Source organism: Oryx dammah, unplaced genomic scaffold (genome assembly GCF_014754425.2).
Source record: "Oryx dammah isolate SB20612 unplaced genomic scaffold, SCBI_Odam_1.1 HiC_scaffold_9, whole genome shotgun sequence".
Classification (NCBI taxonomy): Eukaryota; Metazoa; Chordata; class Mammalia; order Artiodactyla; family Bovidae; genus Oryx; species Oryx dammah.
In genome coordinates, this window is record NW_024070193.1 from 22611755 (window position 1) to 22632448 (window position 20694).

General features: G+C 43.6%; 1 protein-coding gene across 3 annotated transcripts in view; it reads left to right on the top strand.

The window, feature by feature from the left end:
• The window catches only part of SNTN (sentan, cilia apical structure protein), a 56015-nt gene that overhangs the window by 23269 nt on the left and 12052 nt on the right, over window positions 1-20694 (top strand). Inside the window, exon 4 of one of the 3 annotated variants that reach the window (XM_040246583.1) lies at window positions 3217-3256. The exons of 1 other annotated variant lie outside the window; for it this stretch is intronic. In XM_040246583.1, coding sequence (XP_040102517.1) covers window positions 3217-3243 — 27 coding nt within the window. In that variant the 3' untranslated portion in view covers window positions 3244-3256. Of the gene's footprint in view, window positions 1-2305; window positions 2830-3216; window positions 3257-20694 lie in introns of those variants that run through there. One more of the 3 variants, XM_040246584.1, reaches the window with a different exon arrangement.

Here is a 20694-nt window from a genome sequence, read left to right on the forward strand (position 1 = left end):
CAAGAAGAGAAAAAATTAAATAGCAGCTTGAAATAGATCCTACCCACACTTGATCAAGGGCCTAGAGAGGTGTGAAGACTGGGGGAAGAAGGGAAGTGGTCCTGGTGGCAAGATTCCACTCCCCCTCTTTACTTTTGAAGTTGAAGGTGGTAGGACAATAGTCCCTCCTGATATGCCCACTTAACCTGAATTTATTGACCTCCTAATGAATGCCAGGCATTCATTCTTCCATTCAGTGAGCACATTTTAAATGCCTACTTTGTACATCGATTATTAAGAATTCTCAGTAATTATTAAGAATTTCAAAATGGTGACAGCAGAGCATTAAACTAAATAAGGAAGCCTTCTACGTATTATGCGCTGAGTATGTCACACCCATGAAGCCAGCCTTGGTGCTTGATGCTGATGTTATAAAGATACGTGTTTTCAGCATAAGCTCTGGGAGGGCAGAAACCAGGTCTGTCTTGCTCACTATTGCTCCTTTGGACCCGCAGTCTAATACCCAAGTAACTGATACATATACAGTGGATGGATGGACAAAAGGAAGGATGAATGGGTGGAATTGGTGGCCTCTGGATGTTGCTGTTAGGAAGGTATCTTAACTTTGACTTTCTAGCATCTGTTTGGGTAAAATCTTTCATTCATCCTCCTATGATGTTTCTCAGGTTCTTATTTTGTCTACAGCTGAGTTTCAGAAGTCTCATTTCACAGAGTAATTAATAGAGTCATATTTCTTCTGAAAAAGTTGGAATCTCTGAGGCTGTGTGTGCTCTTGGCACAAAAGAGGATACTGACAAGAGGATGCAGTTGCCAAAAAAGAAAAAAAAAAGGAAATTATGAGAGGCATTTTGCAGAGTAAACACTGTTAGGAGGAAGGAATGATGAAACTAAAATAAATGTTTCCTGTGGAAGCCTACTTTGTATTACAAATCATGAAGGGGCTTGATTGCATCGCCTACTGGTGATAAATAGCTTGCAATTCATTTCTTTCTCCTGCTGACTTTTGGCCAACACACTGCAAGATTCATGCAACTGTTATTTGACAACCCCTTTCTACATGCTGGGAGGAGATGAGACAGGACTCTGCCCAGAGAAACACCTGTTTGGGGAACCAACTCTACTGCACACTCCCCACCACTGGACATGCTCTTGTACCAATCAAGGCCCCCACATGGCACAGCTAACACACACAAGCAGGCTAGCCGAGGAGGCATTATCAAAGGAACCATTTGCAGAAGTGTGGACAGGGTAAGAGAAAACAAGAAGGGGTGATGTAGCACCCCAGACCAAGTGATAGTAGGAGCTGCTGGTACCGCTTCTAGAGCAGACAGACGGTCCACAATATACAGCTGAGAAAATTGGAGTTGACTCTCCCAACCAGGTGGTCCAAAGTCTCAAAGGAGAAAACATACGTGACAGCTTTTGGAAAACTGGAATTATCTAAACGTACTCCTGCAGCATTCCCATGATCCGATTTTTTTGTGTGTTTCACTCCCTTTTTTTTAATTTCGGTTTTTGCTCTTATGATTACAGACACATCTCATTTCCCTGTGCTTTGCTGTATTGCACTTTGTAGTGCAGGGGATTTAGTCACAGTGGATTCTGTTACTCAGGCACAAGGAATGAATGGATTCTGGGAGACAGCTCACAAAGTCTGCTGCAGATACATGCACTAGATATTTGCTTTAGGATGTTATGTTTGTGATGTGTTTGTCTTTGTGCTCACCCCACTGGTTTTCTAATAGTCTTCCATTGCACTCGGTGTTTGTACCTGTTGAAGCAACAAGTGCCATTTTATAATTCTTCAAAGCACATAATTAAGGTATACATTTCTTGAGGGGAAGGTGATGGGAGGACTTGCCTTGTTCCCAAGTAGGAAATTTTTAACCTCATTAAGAATGTGAAGGAGATCATACAGAAATCTAAGCCCAGGAGAAATAAGACCACAAAATGCCAAAAGGACCCACACAAGTCCGCAGATGAGCTAGTCAACCAAGGATGCCAATTTAAACCAAAAAACTAAAACATGAGGATAGGAGGATATATTTTTATGTATTTATAATTATTTGTATATTTATATGTTACATATGTGTCTATGTGTGGTATATGTATATGATGTATGTATTTATATTCCATGCTGTCTCTTTCTATATATATGTATTCTAAACCAAATAAGTGTTTGAACTAAAAACAGCTTTCAACAAAACCTGTCCCAGTTTGCTTGTCGTTGCTCCTTATATATCTTGTCACACTAATAATATTCCACAAGTTTAAGATTGTTCTCACAGGACTCTGTTCTTAACAGTGATTTTTCTACCTCTTCAAGTACTCTGTCAGGCAGTCAACGGATTGGTGATGAGTCTGTTGTTCCAACTGCGTTTCTCTAGGTAATTATGAACCCTAGGACACGATGCTGAAACAGTCGCTCTAGAATTTTTTGAAGTGCCAACTGCTTCATTAATCTCCCACCTGTTGTTTCACACTTTATGATGAAATGCCACTGTCCAGCTTTATCATCCAGACCTAAACACGCAGAGCATAACACTGGGTTTACATGCAGATTTACCATCCAAGATGTCAAACAAATTAAACATGGTTAAGTGTCAATGACCTGATATTCAATTGCAAACAGCTCTGGCTTTATTTGGGTGAGTGGGTTGGGCTAAATGGAACCTGAAGCTTTGAAATATAATTCACCCACCGTTTCTGCTTAACGATTATGCCAGCTTTTTTTTCCCTTGAAGACTGGAGGTTAGGTATGGAAATTGCATTTGAGTCTCTTCTAAATATGCAGACTCATACTCCAACCTCTCACTTGTGATTCTATGATTAAAAGAAGAAGAAGAAGAAGCTGAGAGAAGGGAAGACAACATTCGCATTTCTGAACTTAATTTGAAGCTGGCTTAACACACTCTGAGCCACAGCTTAGACTAAAAGTAGTTCCTCCCTACATACCAATTAGAACAAACCTCTCCTACCATGATGGCGTGGAGGCTGGGGGGATCTGGTTATTTAGATGGATTGGTAGAGTCAGAGTTTAGGGCAAAGGTAAGAGCTGTTTACCCCCTGAAATTTTGGACAAATTTTTTCTAGCTCTATGTATAACAATATCTAGCATTTACTGGAAACATGTTAAATGCCAGGTACACTGTTACACTCTTCATTTATTCCTTTAAAAGCATTCCTCTAAATTAGATGTCATTTCCATTTTTACAGATTAAGAAGCAGAGACTCAGAGGTTAAGTAATTTTCCTAAGCAACAGAGCTTCCAACTAAACTTCAATTTGAACTCCGGTGAGCCTGATTTACTTATCTTTTTTTTAATTTTCCTTTTAGAACTTTGACACATCTTTAATCCATCTGGGATTTATTTTGGAACATGACATGAAATGAGACATCAATATTTTGTTTTCTACAAATGTACAAATATGCATTTTCTGCAAATGTAGCCAATTAAGCCTGCTACAGTTTTAAAAAAATTTTTTTTAGCAATTTAATGACAAGGGGAAATGCTTATGATGAAAGTTAAGTAGAAGAAAAGGAGGAACACTAAGCTGTAGATACAGTGTGTGTGTGGGTTAAGTCAGTCATGTCTGACTCTTTGTAACCCTTTGGACTGTAGCCTGCCAGGCTCCCCTGTCCATGGGATTCTCCAGGCAAGAATACTGAAGTCGGCTGCCATTTCCTCCTCCAAGGGATCTTCCCAGCCCAGGGACTGAACCCGCATCTCTTATGTCTCCTGCATTGGCAGGAGGATTCTTAGCTCCACCTGGGAAGCCCATATACAGTGTAAGTAACAACTTAAACATATATATGGTCATTAATATAATATCTGTTGAACAATGACATGGAAATACTACCCTGAATGGTGTTGAAGATTTTGAGATATGGCTTCAGACTACCTGGGTGGATCTAAATCCCTCATCTACCTCTTACTCCCTCTGAGCAGCCTCCTGTAAATTACTTAACTTCTCTGTCCCCATTCTCTCACCTATAAGCTGTGGATAATAATAATAATATTATCATTACTGCTGCTGCTGCTGCTAAGTCGCTTCAGTCGTGTCCGACTCTGTGCGACCCCATAGACACCAGCCCACCAGGCTCCCCCGTCCCTGGGATTCTCCAGGCAAGAACACTGGAGTGGGTTGCCATTTCTTTCTCCAATGCATGAAAGTGAAAAGTGAAAGTGAAGTCGCTCAGTCGTGTCCAACTCTTAGCGACCCCATGGACTGCAGCCCACGAGGCTCCTCTGTCCATGGGATTTTCCAAGCGAGAATACTGGGGTGGGGTGCCATAGATAAAAACATTACTCATCTCCTAAGGTAACTAAAAGGGTTGACTATGCCAACCATGTATCCATGGGTAGTGCTTGGCACCAAAAAAAAATACTACACATATAAATATGCCAAATCCGATATTGATAGTGCTGTCATCATATACATTTTAATTTTTTTCAAGTTGTCTATGTTTTGTAGGCTATATTTTTTTTAAAGTTTAATTTTTTAGGAATCCTGTGTCTTCAGAATTCCACAAATGCCAAAATACTCTGAAATCAGAAAAAGAGGGCCCCTTACAAATTATTTTTTGAGATGCACCCTCACTGGACGAACCCTATGTCCCCCTAGCATAAAAAAAGCTCCTTATTTCCATAAGCTGATAACACAGGGAGCTTTGGCACAAGGATTCAGTTTTTTTTTTAATCCTTAAATAGGAAGTATTCGGCATTACAAAAACAAGAAGCAATAAATATAAATAACTCGCGGCAAATCATCTCTTCAAGTCCTTGAGATGCTATGAGACATGAGAATAGGTTACATTGCATTATGATTTATAGTTGGATCTGGAAGTCTGTTCTGTAACAGGTCTAGTAACAGGGGTAGGAATTAATCCTCCATTCACACTGCATTACATTGCTGGGGACATCGCTGAACTGGACTCCACATGAGCCAGACTTCCCTGTATATAAATCAGTGGCAGACACAGGAATCTATTCCAGGTACTTGCTTGCACACAGGGAAATGCTAAGGCAGAAAGCTGATTACTCAAAATCACACAGTTCTCCGGCTAAACTTCCCCAGGCTTCAGATGAAGCTAATGAAGTAGAGATTGATCTATGTTTCTTTCGAGATGAGTGATGGAAAAATCAGCTGCAAATAACTGGGAAAACCATTGGGAGAAAAGCTTAATATATTTCCTCCAGCATCGAGGCTGTCACAGCTATGTAAGTGCTACTGTTCAGAAATTCAATGTATAGAAGAAAAGGCTAGCCAGCTAGTCCTAGAAACCTGTTATTCTTCTGGGAAATGGGGGCTAAACATTTCCTTCCAGGTGGTTAACCCCCCAACCCCAGCCTTTGCCTTTCCACAGAGTCCTTAGAAGGCTGAGAATGCTAAACAGTAGTTATGTGACTTTGAGCTCATTTCTTGACCTCTCTGTACTTCATTTTCACCATCTGTCCAGTAAGAATACTTACCTTGCAGTTCTGTGAGGACTCCAGACAATTCATTTATGTTTCCCTGGAGGCTCAGATGGTAAAGAATCCGCTTGCTCTATAAGAGACCCAGGTTCAATCCCTGGGTTGGGAAGTACCCCTTGAGAAGACAATGGCTACTCACTCCAGTATTCCTGTATGGAGAATTAATGGCCAGAGGAGCCTGGTGGGCTACAGTCCATGGGGTCGCAAAGAGTTGGACATGACTGAGCAACTGACACTAGAACCTGACGCCTAGTGGGCAAACAGTTAGTGTCTGTATAACACCTGGCGTTCTGATTTCAAGGGAATTGGAAGGGTCTCTGCCTCACCTGCTCCCCCAACCAATATGTTCATATTTGAATCCCTTTAAGGAGAGAATTGGCTTTTATTCCACAAATATACGTCAGGCTTAACTGTAAATATCTAAGAGGAATAACATGTATTTAAATTTATACTAAGCTAGAAACAATCCCAGAGAAGGCAATGGCACCCCACTCCAGTACTCTTGCCTGGAAAATCCCATGGACGAAGGAGCCTGGTAGACTGCAGTCCATGGGGTTGCTGAGGGTGGGACATGACTGAGCGACTGCACTTTCACCTTTCACTTTCATGCATTGGAGAAGGAAATGGCAACCCCCTCCAGTGTTCTTGCCTGGAGAATCCCAGGGATGGGGGAGCCTGGTGGGGGAGCTGCCATCTATGGGGTCTCACAGAGTCGAACATGACTGAAGTGACTTAGCAGCAGCAGCAGCAGAAACAATCCATATCAGATTCTGTCAGTTTCTAAAGGGCGAGAAGAAAGACAGAAAACACCTTGCTTACTCATTAAGCATTTATTTAGCACCAACTACATGCTAGGTTTGCACTGATCACTGGAAGACAGAGGCCAGACAAGCCTATGGACATTGAAAGTGCTTCTCTCTCTCTCCTAGCTCCTGTTTCTCACCCTTCCTGTCTGCTCGGCTTAGGTGCACTTCGCAAGTAATACAGACACTCAGATCCTGCAGTATGGAATCCAACATTTCACCTTCTCTAACGGGATCCTTCATAGACTGTGATGGTCTTAGCCCCCGTGCTCAAAGGTAGGACATTGGTGTTTCTTTGTTTTAATCAAACTCCCTCCAGGCTGGGTAGAAATTCCATCTCAGTCACCACTGAGTATTTACCTCTCTGGGAGTCACTTTAGAATCCAGGAGATCTTCATGGTATCCAGAAGATAGATAAAGGACCCCAAACTTCCCATCCCCCTTGGCCATCACCAGTGTCCTCAGGGTCCATGCTGGCAGTGGTCTCTTTCACTCTCAGAAGTGCTCAGCTTCTCTGAAAGCCAAAAACTGGGGTGTTTTCAGTCCTGCCACCCCATCAATGTCCAGCTGCCCTGGGAGGTACAGCCACTCTGCCGTGTAAGCATCCTGCTGTTTTCCACCCTCCAACAATGGACTCTGATCTCTTCATGAGTCCAAGCAGCTCCTTCTGTTCTGGGGCTCTGCAAATGATTTCTGCAGATGGCCAGACAGGAAGCACTATCAGCTTTGCAGGCTGTGCCACGTCGGTCACAACACTTAGCTCTATCTTAGCACTAAAGCAGCCCTGAAAAGTGAAAGTGAAACTGAAAGTTCTCTGTGATCCCATGGACTATAGAGTCCATGGAATTCTCCAGGCCAGAATACTGGGGTGGGTAGCCATTCCCTTCTCCAGGGGATCTTCCCAACGCGTGGATTGAACGGGGTCTCCTGCATTGCAGGTGGATTCTTTACCATCTGAGCTATCAGGGAAGCAGCCCTGGACAAGGCATAAATGGATGAAAGAGGCTTCGTCCCCATGGACTCTCAAACTTCATTTTCACAAAATGTTCGTATGTCACATGATTTTATTCTTCATTTGATTTTTTTTAATGAATTTTGAAAAACCATTCTTAGTGTTCAGGACATTAAGAAAAAGCAAAAACAAATACACAGACAGCAGGCCAGCTTTGGTGCAGGGCCCTTAGCTAGCCAACTCCTGTTCTAACTTCTTGTCCTCAAAGAAACTTAACACAATCTTTTCAGTGAGGCTGGATTCTTGGAAAACAGAAGTCCTTTATGCATTCGTTTGTTTGTTTGGCAAAGCTTTGTAGGGTGACCAGCCATTCCAGATTCCTTGGAATTGAGGTTTCCAAGATGTGGGATTTTTAGTACTACAACTTGGAAAATTCCAGGCAAGCTAAGACAGTTGATCTCCCAACCTAATAGGTACCAGGCAATGAAGGTTCCAAAGTGAAGAAAACAAAGTCTTTGTTTTTATGAGGCTAGAGTGCTCTTCAGGAGATGGGTGCCTTTACCCATAACTCTTGTTCTTGACTCGGGGTCCACACTATCAGCCACCCACCTTTACTCCCACCCATGGGCAGAGGTTACAAAAAGGCCTGCAAAAGGGCAACCAGAGAAAATGCTTGGGGGAGAAAAAAAAAAAAACAAACCCAAACTATCACTTCAACAGATTTGCCTAAAAACAGTGAAGTAGATAGTGTTAAAAAACAAAATTCAACTGAGTAAATTTTCAGGATATCATTGACTTTATTCAGTAATTCATGAATCAAGCAACATGAAATCTAACAGAAAGTCAAAAGATTTTATAGGCAGAAGGGAGCAGGAACAGGGAAGCTATACTAGGCAAAAAGCAGAAGGATTATGGCAGGGTTTCTTTCCTTTAGGGGAGGGTAGGAGTCTACAGGCAGATGACCTAACTGAAACTGATCTGGCAATTTCTAATTGACTGGTTTAAGATTCCATTTCTAAGAGAGACAAACTGAATTAAATGAAGTCTTGGTTTGGTGAGTGGTGGCTTAGCATAAGTGACTCCATTTGGGCCTGTTGTCTTTAACAGTAGTGTTGGTTCCAGGGTCAAAGAAAGAGTACAAACAGTCAACAGAGCAAATTTCACTCTAATGCAATGTGAGTACACCCAACACCTAACCACACCCCTACCCATTTCTCAGGATGGAACTTGGACTGGCCATCTAAGCCTGGGGAGCTTTCCAGAGAGGCTAAAACCTCTTTCGCACCTAGAGGCGTCCATTGTACTAGAAAATGGAAACTTTCCCAAACCACATTATAAAGACTGTGAGCTATCTTATTGTCCAATTCTGTGCTATATTTAGATACTCAATTTGATTTCATGAAAAAAGTCTAAATTTGAAGCCCTTTGGAAATGTGAAGTCCAGGCAAAAAAATTCTCCTCTTCTCCCTCACCTCCACCCCCAAATCGATTTTCCTCCATGATAGAGTTTGACAAAGTAATACAGCCTCACCAAAGCCCCTGTGAGCCTGTTCAGAGCCTTTATTTAGTATAGCAAGTTTCCCACTCTGGGACTACAAGTGAGGGATGCACAGACTGGGGCCCCTATTGGCCCCTCCACCAGGCAGCTTTGTGTAGTATACAACCTGTGCCACCACACAAAGCCACCCTAAAACAACTGTCTGACCCTTCGGGGAAAAATATCAGACCCTTTGTCTGGAGTTGAAGGGATGAAAGAGAGGGTGACTCTAATTGCATGAGATATCTTAGGCCCCCCTGTGCCATGTGTCCAGGGTAACTGGGATCCAAATCATCTCTGACTCGAGAGCAGGAACTTGCTTCTTAAAGGAAGTGATTTCTGTCTTCCAGTCACTTGTGTTTTTAACAGCTGGCTGTTTCTTGCCTTTTGTGTCCTCCTATAACTCTGCTTACAGAAGGAGCCCGCAAAGGATGGGCTGAAGCTGGGTTGGGAAAGCTTTTGAAAGCAAGCCAGGCGGAAACTTGAAGACAAAAGGTCTTCAAGCAGATATTATTTGCAGTCTTGGGTTAAGCAGCTGCTGGGGGTGGGGGAAGACAGTAAGAAGTGCACCGTAAATGAAGCTTCAAAGGGGGACTTGTTTAGCTTGGTAGGGTGGGGAGGTTGAAAGACGCCATAGGACAAGGTCTTTTTTTTTTAATCCGCCACTCCCCTCCCCGAGCTGAGAACTGTTAATCAGGTATGGGTGGTAAAGTTCCCTAAATGTGCAGCCTGACAACACTGCCTGACAGCTGGTAGTCAGGTTGCCATGTCAACAGAAAGAGCCCCTACTGGGGTTTATATTTACTCATCACCAAGTTCTCTGAGTAGTTCTTTTTTTAAAGATAGATTTATTTCTTTATCTGACTGTAGTGTTTGTTGCTGCACCTGGGCTTTTGCTAGATGTGGTGAGCAGGGGCTACTCCTCGCAGTGCACGGCTTTTCATTGCGGTGGCTTCTCTTGTGGAGCTCGAGCTCTAGAGCTCAGGCTCAGTAGTTGTGGCCCATGGGCTTAGTTGCTACACGGCGTGAGGGATCTTCCCAGGCCAGGGATCAAACCGGTGTCCCTTGCATTGCCAGGCAGATTCTTAACCACTGGACCACAAGGGAATCCCCTGTATGAGTAGCTCTTACCTATGGATAAAGCTAAAAAAGCTGATCTCTGACTCCCAGATTGCTTCCCTAGGCAATGGAATTATTTTGACTGCAGTGGGGAAGATTGGGATCCTACAGAAGCACCCAGCAAAGGTGGGTGGGAGTGGAAGAGGGTTGGAGTTCCCATGAGCATTCTGTTTCCCTGACAGGGAAATTCACATTTATGGTGTGTCTCTTATGTGTCTGATATTCTGCTATAAGCTGCACAGATTAGATTTTATCTCATTCTCACAACTAACCTATAGGATTGCTATTAGTATTCCCATATTTTACAGATAAGCAAAGAGAGGCTAAATGGTCAAACAGCAGAGCAGTAATTAACCGAAGATAGGTCCACAAGATGGATTATTATGCAACTATTTAAAAGTCATCTTTCTGAATATGTTTCTTGACACATTCTCAAAACTGCACAATACAGCCTACCTATATGATAAAATACATGTGATGAATAAATATCCATATGGATAATAACATTGTTGTTGTCGTTCAAGCACTCAGTCACGTCCAACTCTGTGACCGCATGGAACGCAGCACTCCAGGCTTCCCTGTCCTTCACCATCCCTCAGAGCTTGCTTAAACTCATGTCCATCGAGTCGGTGATGCCATCTCATCCTCTGTCATCCCCTTCTCCTCCTGCCTCCAATCTTTCCCAGCATCAAGGTCTTTTCTAATGAATCAGCTCTTTGCATCAGGTGGCCAAAGTATTGGAGCTTCAGCTTCAGCATCAGTCCTTCCAATGAATATTCAGGATTGACTCGTTTGATCTTATTACAGTCCAAGGGACTCTCAAGACTCTTCTCCAATGCCACAGTTCAAAAACATCAGTTCTTCAATGCGCAGACTTCTTTATGGTCCAACTATCACATCCATACATGACTGCTGGAAAAACCGTAGCTTGGACTATATGGACCTTTGTTGGCAAAGTAATGTCTCTACTTTTTAATATACCATCTAGGTTTGTCATAGCTTTTCTTCCAAGGAGGAAGCATCTTTTAATTTCATGGCTCCGGTCAACATCTGCTGTGATTTTGGAGCCCAAGAAGATAAAGTCTGTCACTGTCTCATTGTATCCCCATCTATTTGCCATGAAGTGATGGGACCAGATGCCATGATCTTCATTTTTTGAATGTTGAGTTTTATGCCAGCTTTTTCACTCTCCTCTTTCACCTTCAACAAGAGGCTCTTTAGTTCTTCTTCACTTTCTGCCATAAGGGTGGTAACATCTGCATATCTGAGGTTGTTGATATTTCTATGGCCAATCTTGATTCTGGTTTGTACTTCATCCAGCCCAGCATTTCACATTATATACTCTGCATAGAAGTTAAATAAGCAGGGTGACAATATACAGCCTTGACGTACTTCTTTCCCAATTTTGAACCAATCCGTTGTTCCATGTCCAGTTCTAACTGTTGCTTCTTGACCTGGAAGCAACAGGTGTATAAATCACCAAAAGCCACCCAGCCATGAACAAGCTAAGACCACATATTCAGAGCTTGCTGTGCAAGGGAGTTGGCCACCATCATTTGCATGTGGTAGAGACTGAAAGGCAGGCAAAAGGAATGAAAACTTTGTAGCTGAAAAAAAGGAACACTATAGGCATGCCTGATTGGAGGCCATTGGCACAAGGAAGATAGAAATAAGGCTGCCTAGGAGCAGGACATCCTGTGTGATTAATTAATTACCTTGTTTGGCTTTCTCTGATTGATCCTAAGATCCAATTACATGCTACCTACAAGAGACACACTTTAAATATAAAGATCCAAATAGATTAAAAGTGTGTGTTTAGTGAGTCATGTCCAACTGTGGAAAAATATGTGCAGTGCCAATAACAGCATATAAAGGGTTGCTGCTGCTCTTTAGTTGCTTAGCCATGTCCAGCTGTTTGTGACCCCATGAACTGTTGTTCCCAGGCTCCTCTTGCCATGGGATTTCCCAAGCAAGAATACTGAAGTGGGTTTCCAACTCCTTCTCCAGGGGATCTTCCTGACCCAGGGATTGAACCCATGTTTCCTACTTGGCAGGTGGATTCTTTACCAATGAGCCGCCAGGGAAACCCCCAGAAAAAGGTCAAGTGGCGTATTAACAACAGATTAAAAACAGTTCAATAGAAACAATATTATGAAAGATAAAGAGGGATGCTTCATAATGATTAAAGGACTTTGATTCATTATCAAGAAGACACAATAATCGTGAATATGCTAACAGAACTTCATAATAAACTAAGTATAAAGTATGGCAGAGTCCCTGCATATACAGTTTTTCTGTGGCCTTGGTGTGAGCTGAGGATATTTTCCTATATTTTGACTTTGGCCATCTGACTTGCTTTGGCCAATGGCATGAAGGTGGAAGAGGCAGTGTGCCAATTCCAACCTCAGACCTTAGTTAAGAGGCATAGCAACTTTCTGCTTGTTTGCTTGTGCTTCTGCCTAACCCAGGAGAGGAAAATGCCCCAGCTGGCCTACTGGTCATAATTTGATGACAGACACACAGTGAAGAATTACCTGACCAATGAGCAGACTTGCAGCTTGGATCCTCTCCACCTAACCCAGAATTAGAGAGTGTGATGAACAATTCTGAGGCTTCCCCAATGGCCCAGTGGTAAGGAACCCTCCTGCCAATGCAGGAGATGTGGGCTTGATACCTGGGTTGGGAAGATCCCCTGGAGAAGAAATGGCAATCCACTCCAATACTCTTGCCTGGGAAATCCAGTGGACAGAGGAGCCTGCGGGCTACAGTCCATAGGGTCACAGAGCTGGACATGACTGAGCATGCACGTACTACTACTACACGAACAACTTTATGTCAACAAACACAGAAGCTAGGTTTAGGAACACTGCACTCCAAAACATAATAAATTCCCATTGTCCAGGACATTGAAACTGGCTACTGCAAAGGGGAATGTTTATGGAGAACTCTGAGAGGTACCACCAAGGTTTCTCCAGACAGTGTTTTGATGCATGAATCCCAATTTCAGGAGACCCTCTAAATTGGCCACACTGCTAGCTCAGAAAAAGTGAGACGAAGTATGTAATATAGACATTTCCAACTGAGTTAGGTGCTTCTTTTCCTTCTGAAAATTAAATACAGCCTCAGGAGTCCCTTCAGTGTAAGTGGGGTGACCAGTGATGTGGATAGAGGAGTGGGGGAGTGAGGCAGGGAATGGAAGATAGCAGATGAGGGGTGTGTTACCAAGCCGATATCACTGTGAGAGTGGAACTCAGCGCTGCTAGGGGGTCATGGGAGGCCATGTCACAGGTACTTCAGTCATCCCAGCTGCAGGGCGAGGAAGCTGGAGTGTCCACCCACAGGCTCCCTGTCCAGCACTGATTGAGAGCCCTTCCTGAGACATTAGCTTGATGGTGCTGTCGGCTTGTTCAGGGCCAAGTGAGCTCCCACAGCCAGGAAAAAACCTTCAGGCAGAGACTGCAGACACTCACAACAGACAGGATTGTTCTGTGTGTAGAGATGACTGCTGAGAAATAATGGGGGGCAGGGGGAGAAGGTCAGGTACCGAGAGCACCTGCTCCTATATTGGATGAAGAATTGGAGTCCAATACACCTAAAGAAGCAAACAATAGAAATTTCAAATTTGTTGTGTTTTTTATTTCATTAGAAGTTCAGAATATCTAGATAAATCCCAAGTCTATTTCATTTTTGAACCAATATAGTTCCTTGTTGGGAGGCCTTTTTCAAGATCCCAGAGCAGAATGACTTGGTAAAGAAAAGCTGGTGATGCCTCCCGGTCACCCTTACATTCTTCACCGGAGGTAAAGTGAGGCAACCTATGTTCAGATCCCCAGTGCACCCCACATTAACCCTGGCATAGTCACTCATCCCACCAAACCTCAGTTTCTTTATTTGTGAAATGGGTATGATGTCTGCATGCCTTCTAACTCTGAACAATGGTTACTCAAATCCGTTTTACCTGCCTTCACTAATCAAGGTCACTGTTAGACCTGCATGCCCTCCAATAGCACATAGCCTAAACAGTGTTTGCCTGAGTTATTTTCCAGAAAGTTGGAGTCAGCTATGTCTAATTTCAGTTGAACTGGTTCAGACTGGATGGGACCACTGACCCTCCAACTGGGCATGTGGCAGTGCCCACTCCATGTGTGACCTTTTGGCATCAGAGGGCTGAAAACTCCACCGTCCTGTCATTCTAAGTGCCTCTGATTGCCTGTGCAGAGGCTGTGGCAGAATGAGAATTCCTGCAGTTTCCCAATCGCTTTTCCCCACGCCGCACCTCAGATCCCACCCTGCTGCTTCATTCCTCATCCCATAAATGCCGTCCTCCTCCCAGCTCGTTGCCTTCCAGTGGGATGCGGTGGAGATTTGTTCCCTGGTCTCCACCCATGGTCACTTTACAAAAAGTATTTCTGCCACAAACATCAGCACATCACCATTTTGGCTTGCTGAGCATCAGGCAAAATGAACCTGGCTCAGCATCATCTCTAACTGTAAAGCTTTTTTCACAAGCCCTGACTTCCTGTAGTACAGCTAGGAATCTAAAGATAACTGAGATAAAGTCCTTGTTTGAAAAGTTCTTCCTATCTAGTAGAGAAGACAAGTAAGTAAGGATTACAGTACAGTGGGAATGGTGTTATAGCAAAGGCTATTGCCTAAGGCTAATAGGAAAAGGAGTCCGTCAAGGCTGTATATTGTCACCCTGCTTATTTAACTTATATGCAGAATACATCATGAAAAACGTTGGACTGGAAGAAGCACAAGCTGGAATCAAGATTGCCAGGAGAAATATCAATAACCTCAGATATGCAGATGACACCACCCTTATGGCAGAAAGTGAAGAGGAACTAAAAAGCCTCTTGATGTAGGTGAAAGAAGAGAGTGAAAAAGTTAGCTTAAAGCTCAACTTTCAGAAAACGAAGATCATGGCATCCGGTCCCATCACTCTATGGGAAATAGATGGGGAAACAGTGTCAGACTTTATTTTTGGGGGCTCCAAAATCACCACAGATGGTGATTGCAGCCATGGAATTAAAAGACGCTTACTCCTTGGAAGAAAAGTTATGACCAACCTAGATGGTATATTCAAAAGCAGAGACATTACTTTGCCGACTAAGGTCCGTCTAGTCAAGGCTGTGGTTTTTCCTGTGGTCATGTATGGATGTGAGAGTTGGACTGTGAAGAAGGCTGAGTGCCGAAGAATTGATGATTTTGAACTGTGATGTTGGAGAAGACTCTTGAGAGTCCCTTGGACTGCAAGGAGATCCAACCAGTCCATTCTGAAGGAGATCAGCCCTGGGATTTCTTTGGAAGGAATGATGCTAAAGCTGAAACTCCAGTATTTTGGCCACCTCATGCAAAGAGTTGACTCATTGGAAAAGACTCTGATGCTGGGAGGGATTGGGGGCAGGAGGAGAAGGGGACAACAGAGGATGAGATGTCTGGATGGCATCATTGACTCAATGGACATGAGTCTGAGTGAACTCCGGGAGTTGGTGATGGACAGGGTGGCCTGGCGTGCTGCGATTCATGGGGTCGCAAAGAGTTGGACACGACTGAGCGACTGAACTGAACTGAAGAGAGCAACAGAAAGAAATAGGCTGGGAAAGAAAGATTACACAAGCTTGATCTCAGTGGTGGTCATGCAAACATCCCTTGCAGAGAGACCTGCTGCTCTGAAACCCATCCCAGCAGAGACCAAGGCCATGCTCCCCGGCCTTTGACTCCCCACCACCACTGAGTCTTTCTTAGACAAGGTGGCTGTTCAGTTGCTTGCATTCAGCCTTCTCTCCCTGTCTCTTTGCTTTGTAGTCAAACATCTCTCCCAATTTTTCCAACTTCTCCCAGTTTCTTTTCATTTGGACATTTCTCCTTACAAAAAAAAAAAAAATTATTGAATATTTAACTCTATATTCACATCAGCTTCTTGGAGGACCCAAACTCATTGTCTTGAAGGATAAACAGGAGTAGAAAGGAAGTCAGAGGCAAGGGCATGAACACAGGCAAGGAGGCAAGGAGCTTACAAGTTCAGGAAATGGAGACACATTCAGAACCTGGTGGGGCAGGAAGGGAGGAAGTAGAAGGGGAAGTTCCTTCCCAAGTGTGTTCCCAAGAGGGGACTGACTGGGAGGTCAGAGAGACCACTGCTCAGAGGTCAGTGAGCAATTATTAGGGCCTCTCCTGGAGAGGGTGAAGTGATGGAGAAGAGAGAAGAGATAGATGCAAGGGATATGCATAAGGTAGAATTGTTAATAGAACTTGGACACTGAATATGGAGGGTGGCTGAGAGTAAGGAGTTGAGGAAAATACCCAGATTTCTAGTGGGGGCAGCATAGTATACGGAAGCCACCAGTTCGCTGAAAACAAACCCGTCAAGAAGCACACACACATGCATTCATGAAGCTCTATGCCATTCACAGCTTGGAATTCACGTGAAATTTAAAAACGCAAATAAGCTGTCCTTCCGCAAAACAAGCCCCCTAAATCCTCAAAAGCCACTGAAAGTGTCTCATGCAACACACATTGCTAGAAATGTGGTTGCATCAAATCAATCTGGCCAACCAGTCATGTCATGACCACCGAGGACATTGGAGGTCCCTGGAGTCTGGATGGAGCTATGCCCCAAGCATAAAAGGGCGTGAAGGTTTGAGAGTTCTTGGTATTCAGGTAGAGACGGAAGTCAGGAGGCTTTCAGCGGGTGAGCATGCTCTGAAAAGGAAGAGAGGAGCCAGTTTATGAGTTTTTTATTGCTGCTATAACAAAGCACCACAGTCATGGTGGTTTAAAGCAACATGAGTGTATTGTAACCGTTGGTTTTTGAGGTCAGAAGTCCAAAACGGGCCTGACAAGGTTAAAATCAAAGTGTGGGCAGAGATGCATTGTTTCTAGAAATTTTAGGGCAGCAGTCCCAAACCTTTTTGGCACCAAAGACCAGTTTCATGAAAGACAATTATTCCATGGAATGGGTTGCGGGGTAGGGATATGGTTTCAGGATGATACAAGCACACTGCATTTATTGTGCACTTATTAGTATTATCATCACATCAGCTCCACCTCTCATCATCAGGCATTAGATCCCAGAGGTTGGAGACCCCTGCTCTAGGTGAAAATCTGTCTGCCCCTTGCCTTTTTTTGCTTCTACAACTGCCTGATCCCTTAGCTCATGGTTTCTCCCCAGCACTGGCCTGAATTCCCTTTTTTTCACTCATCATAGTTCTCTGACTCTGACCTTCTTGCCTCCCTCTTTCACTCATAAGGACCCTTGTGATTTCATCTGTCCTGCTCAAATAATCCAGGAGAATTCCCCCCATCTCCAGAACAGTAACATAATCACATCTGCAAAAACCCTTTTGCCATTAAGGTAATATATTCCAGGCTCTGAGGATTAGGCCGTGGATATTTTTGGAGAGCATTGTTCTGCCTCTCACAGCCAGGGACTGAATCCTGGAAAACATGACTATTTATGGAACAGACAAGACCTTGGAACAAGTTGGATAAAGAACTAAAAGCAGGGATAACTTCCAGGCAGCCAGTTACCAGTGATACTTTCAATTCCAATTTATCTCCTAGTTAAAGTTGCTGTGTTGAGAAGTAAGATTTAGTGTTTCTTGTTTGTTTGTTTGTTTTTCCTCTATCTCTCTATTCCTGCCTGTGACCTCCTTCAACATCTCCAAAATAAAAAGCTCTTTGGGGTAGAATATAAGCCCTTCAGACAGCACTCAGGTATGCACCGTAAGCATTACAGGCCCAGAGTACAATCATCATTATTATTGTTGGTATTATTATTACTATTTACTTATTTATTTATTTGGCTGTGCTGGGTCTTAGTTGCAGCATGCTAGATCTTTTCGTTGTGGCACGTGGGATCTAATTCCCTGACCAGAGATCAAACCCAGGCCCTCTACATTAGGAGCACAGAGTCTTAATCACTGGACCACCAGGGAAATCCCTCTCATTATTTTGAAGCTACTCCTCACCAAAGGGAAATAGGCCTCTTCTGAGAAGGGCTGGTTCCATCATTGGAAGGACTGTGGCCTTATGGGATTATTCCTGATTGTGGGGTAAATCTGAGCTCTCTGTAGACCCCAGAAGCCCATGAAGCTCCTAGCTCAGTCCCTTTCTGCCTTTGAGAGGTCTCTTTTCCATCTCTGATGATGCAATGGCCCTATGCCAAAGGCAAGATGTCACACTCTCCTTCTGACTCAGGGTTGAAATAAGCAGCCTCTCACTAACTGTTTGCTTGGAAGATGCTGTGTTAAAGGGTCACCCTGAATTTTCTCCTCTCCCAGCCTCAAGTAGGATATCTGGCCCTCGGGATACCCTTGCCTTAAGAATTTTCTGTCACATAAGGACAGCATAATTCAACAATGTGATGATGCCAGAGATCACGGGTTGTCGTAGGTCAAATTCCCCAGAAGCAACCTCTGAGACAAGGATTCATCTGCAAGTGATGTACTAAGGAAGTGCTCCCAGGAGCGCTGGGGGAGGGAACAGGGAAAGCGAGAGAGGAAAAAGAAAAGGATAATTAGGCTGCAGTACCGAGCACAGGTGATCAGCCTGATCCCTCAGGAAGCCCCAGAGGGCAGAATACACCTTGGAGTCTATCCTGCTAAAAGCAGGGGAGCTGGGCATCCCTAAAGCAGCACTGTTGGGGCACTGACTATGGGCGACCTCTACTTCCAGCTCTCCGCACATCCCCTGAGCAGAAACAGCACCCAGCACAGAGGAAGTGTGATTCTGTCATGTGGCACCAAGCTGCTAACTAGCCTCTCAGCCTAAAAGTTCAGGAGCACTCGGCACTCTACAAACCTGCAGAATCTGGAGGGCTTTCAGGGGATAACAGATTCTTCTCCTACTAGCCTAAACTTGTGACAAATCTAATTGAATGCAGGGAGCTGCCTGATAGTTTGTTATTTGCCCAGGATGAATGGCTCTGCTTGTCTTCATTTCAGAAAGCATCACTTCTTGCCTGCGACACATAGCCCTAAAGAATGTGTATTCTTTCCCCAGAAAATCAGCAAAATCTAATTTCCAAAATATTTCCTACAGTTCTCCAACACACAAGCTCAGCCAAATGAAATTAAATTCTGCCTTTTCTTGAAGGTGAGTCTTTTTTTCAGCGTGAGCAATAGAGTCATGTTTCATTTCAAATCCCCCAACACTGAGGCTATTGATCTTGTTAAATGTGAAGATTAATATTTCTGAAGTGTCTACATGGAGGGAAATATCTAGACAATTACAAGTAACATCCAATAAAGAAACATAATAAATATTGAACAAGTTGAAGGAACTACCAATACAGAAGAGTTAGATCAGAATGTGTGTATGTTTGTGTGGAGAGAGATGGAGACAGAACAATTACTACTTACTACTCTCTCTCAACTTATATTTTTATCAGGACAAGGTCGAGTCCAGTCCTAGCCCCAGAGTTTATACCTCTCTTCCTAGTCTCTTCTATTAAAACTTAAAATTCAAACATATGATGAGAAATAAGGATGGAACACCTGAATTTTCAGTGAAAACCGTGGCCCTAGGAGCCAGCAATCCGTTATCAAGAAGGAAGATCTTCATTCTAGCATATATACAGAATAAGAAATAGGGAGGCAAAAGCAGATTAGAGCTGATGATGTTCATACCCTCTGCAAGGCAGCAGGTACCCAGGAAGGGAAGGAGGATGAGGTGTGGGAGATGATGGAGCAGGACAAGGCCAGGAGCCTGGAAGATGGAGAACCTCGTGGAGCCAGAGTTGGTACCCAAGCTATGGATGCCCTGCTTCCTGTGACTGGCAGCCAAACATGACTATTAACTTGGATAGATCTTGATTCCGCTTTAGAGAAATTTGGAAATGTTGCATGTGGTTAGGAAAGAAGTTCACGTAACTTAAAAGGTTAAAAATAGGCATACAAAAAAGTGTCGATGGATTTGTTGTTCAGTCACTGAGTCGTGTCTGGCTCTTGAAACTCCATGGACTATAACCGTACAGGCTCCTCTGTCCATGAGATTATCCAGGCAATAATATTAGAGTGGGTAGCCATTCCCTTCTCCAGGGGGTCTTCCCAACCCAAGGATCAAACCCATGTCTCCTGCATTGGCAGGCAGATTCTTTTACCACTGAGCCACCAGGGAAACCCAAGGTTAGAAACAGGCATATGAAAAACATCGATAGAGTAACAAATTTATTCAATCTGCCAAAGAGAAAAGTCATGGAAGATTATGCCAAATTGCTCTGTTTTTCGAAGAGGTGAGACAAAACTCCAATCCTACAAAAAATGAGACGTCCTCACATACCTGGATACAAAATACTTTCATTCTTACTGAAAGTAGCCCATACATTATTTTATATTGAGATGGCTAGATGGCATCACCGACTCGATGGACGTGAGTCTGAGTGAACTCCGGGAGTTGGTGATGGACAGGGAGGCCTGGCGTGCTGCAGTTCATGCAGTTGCAGAGAGTCGGACACGACTGAGCGACTGAACTGACTGAACTGAATTAACATGCATTAACAAATAGCAGCCCTATGAGTTACATTCTGTTATTACCTCCTCTTTATAAGTGAAAATCAAGGCTCTGAAATGATGCTGCTCACTAGACTATTTGAATTTAAGTCTACATTTAAAATAAAAACTCACTTAGTCGCACAGCCCAACAGACAACACGGGGCTAGTGGCCACCACACTGAACAGCACAGATCTAGAATATTTTCATCATTACAGAAAGTTCCAATCACTGAAAGTGCCCTAATGGGTGAAGTACTTCACCCAAGAGTCTATTACTATTAAGAACTTGAGGAGGATCCCAGGTTCCACCT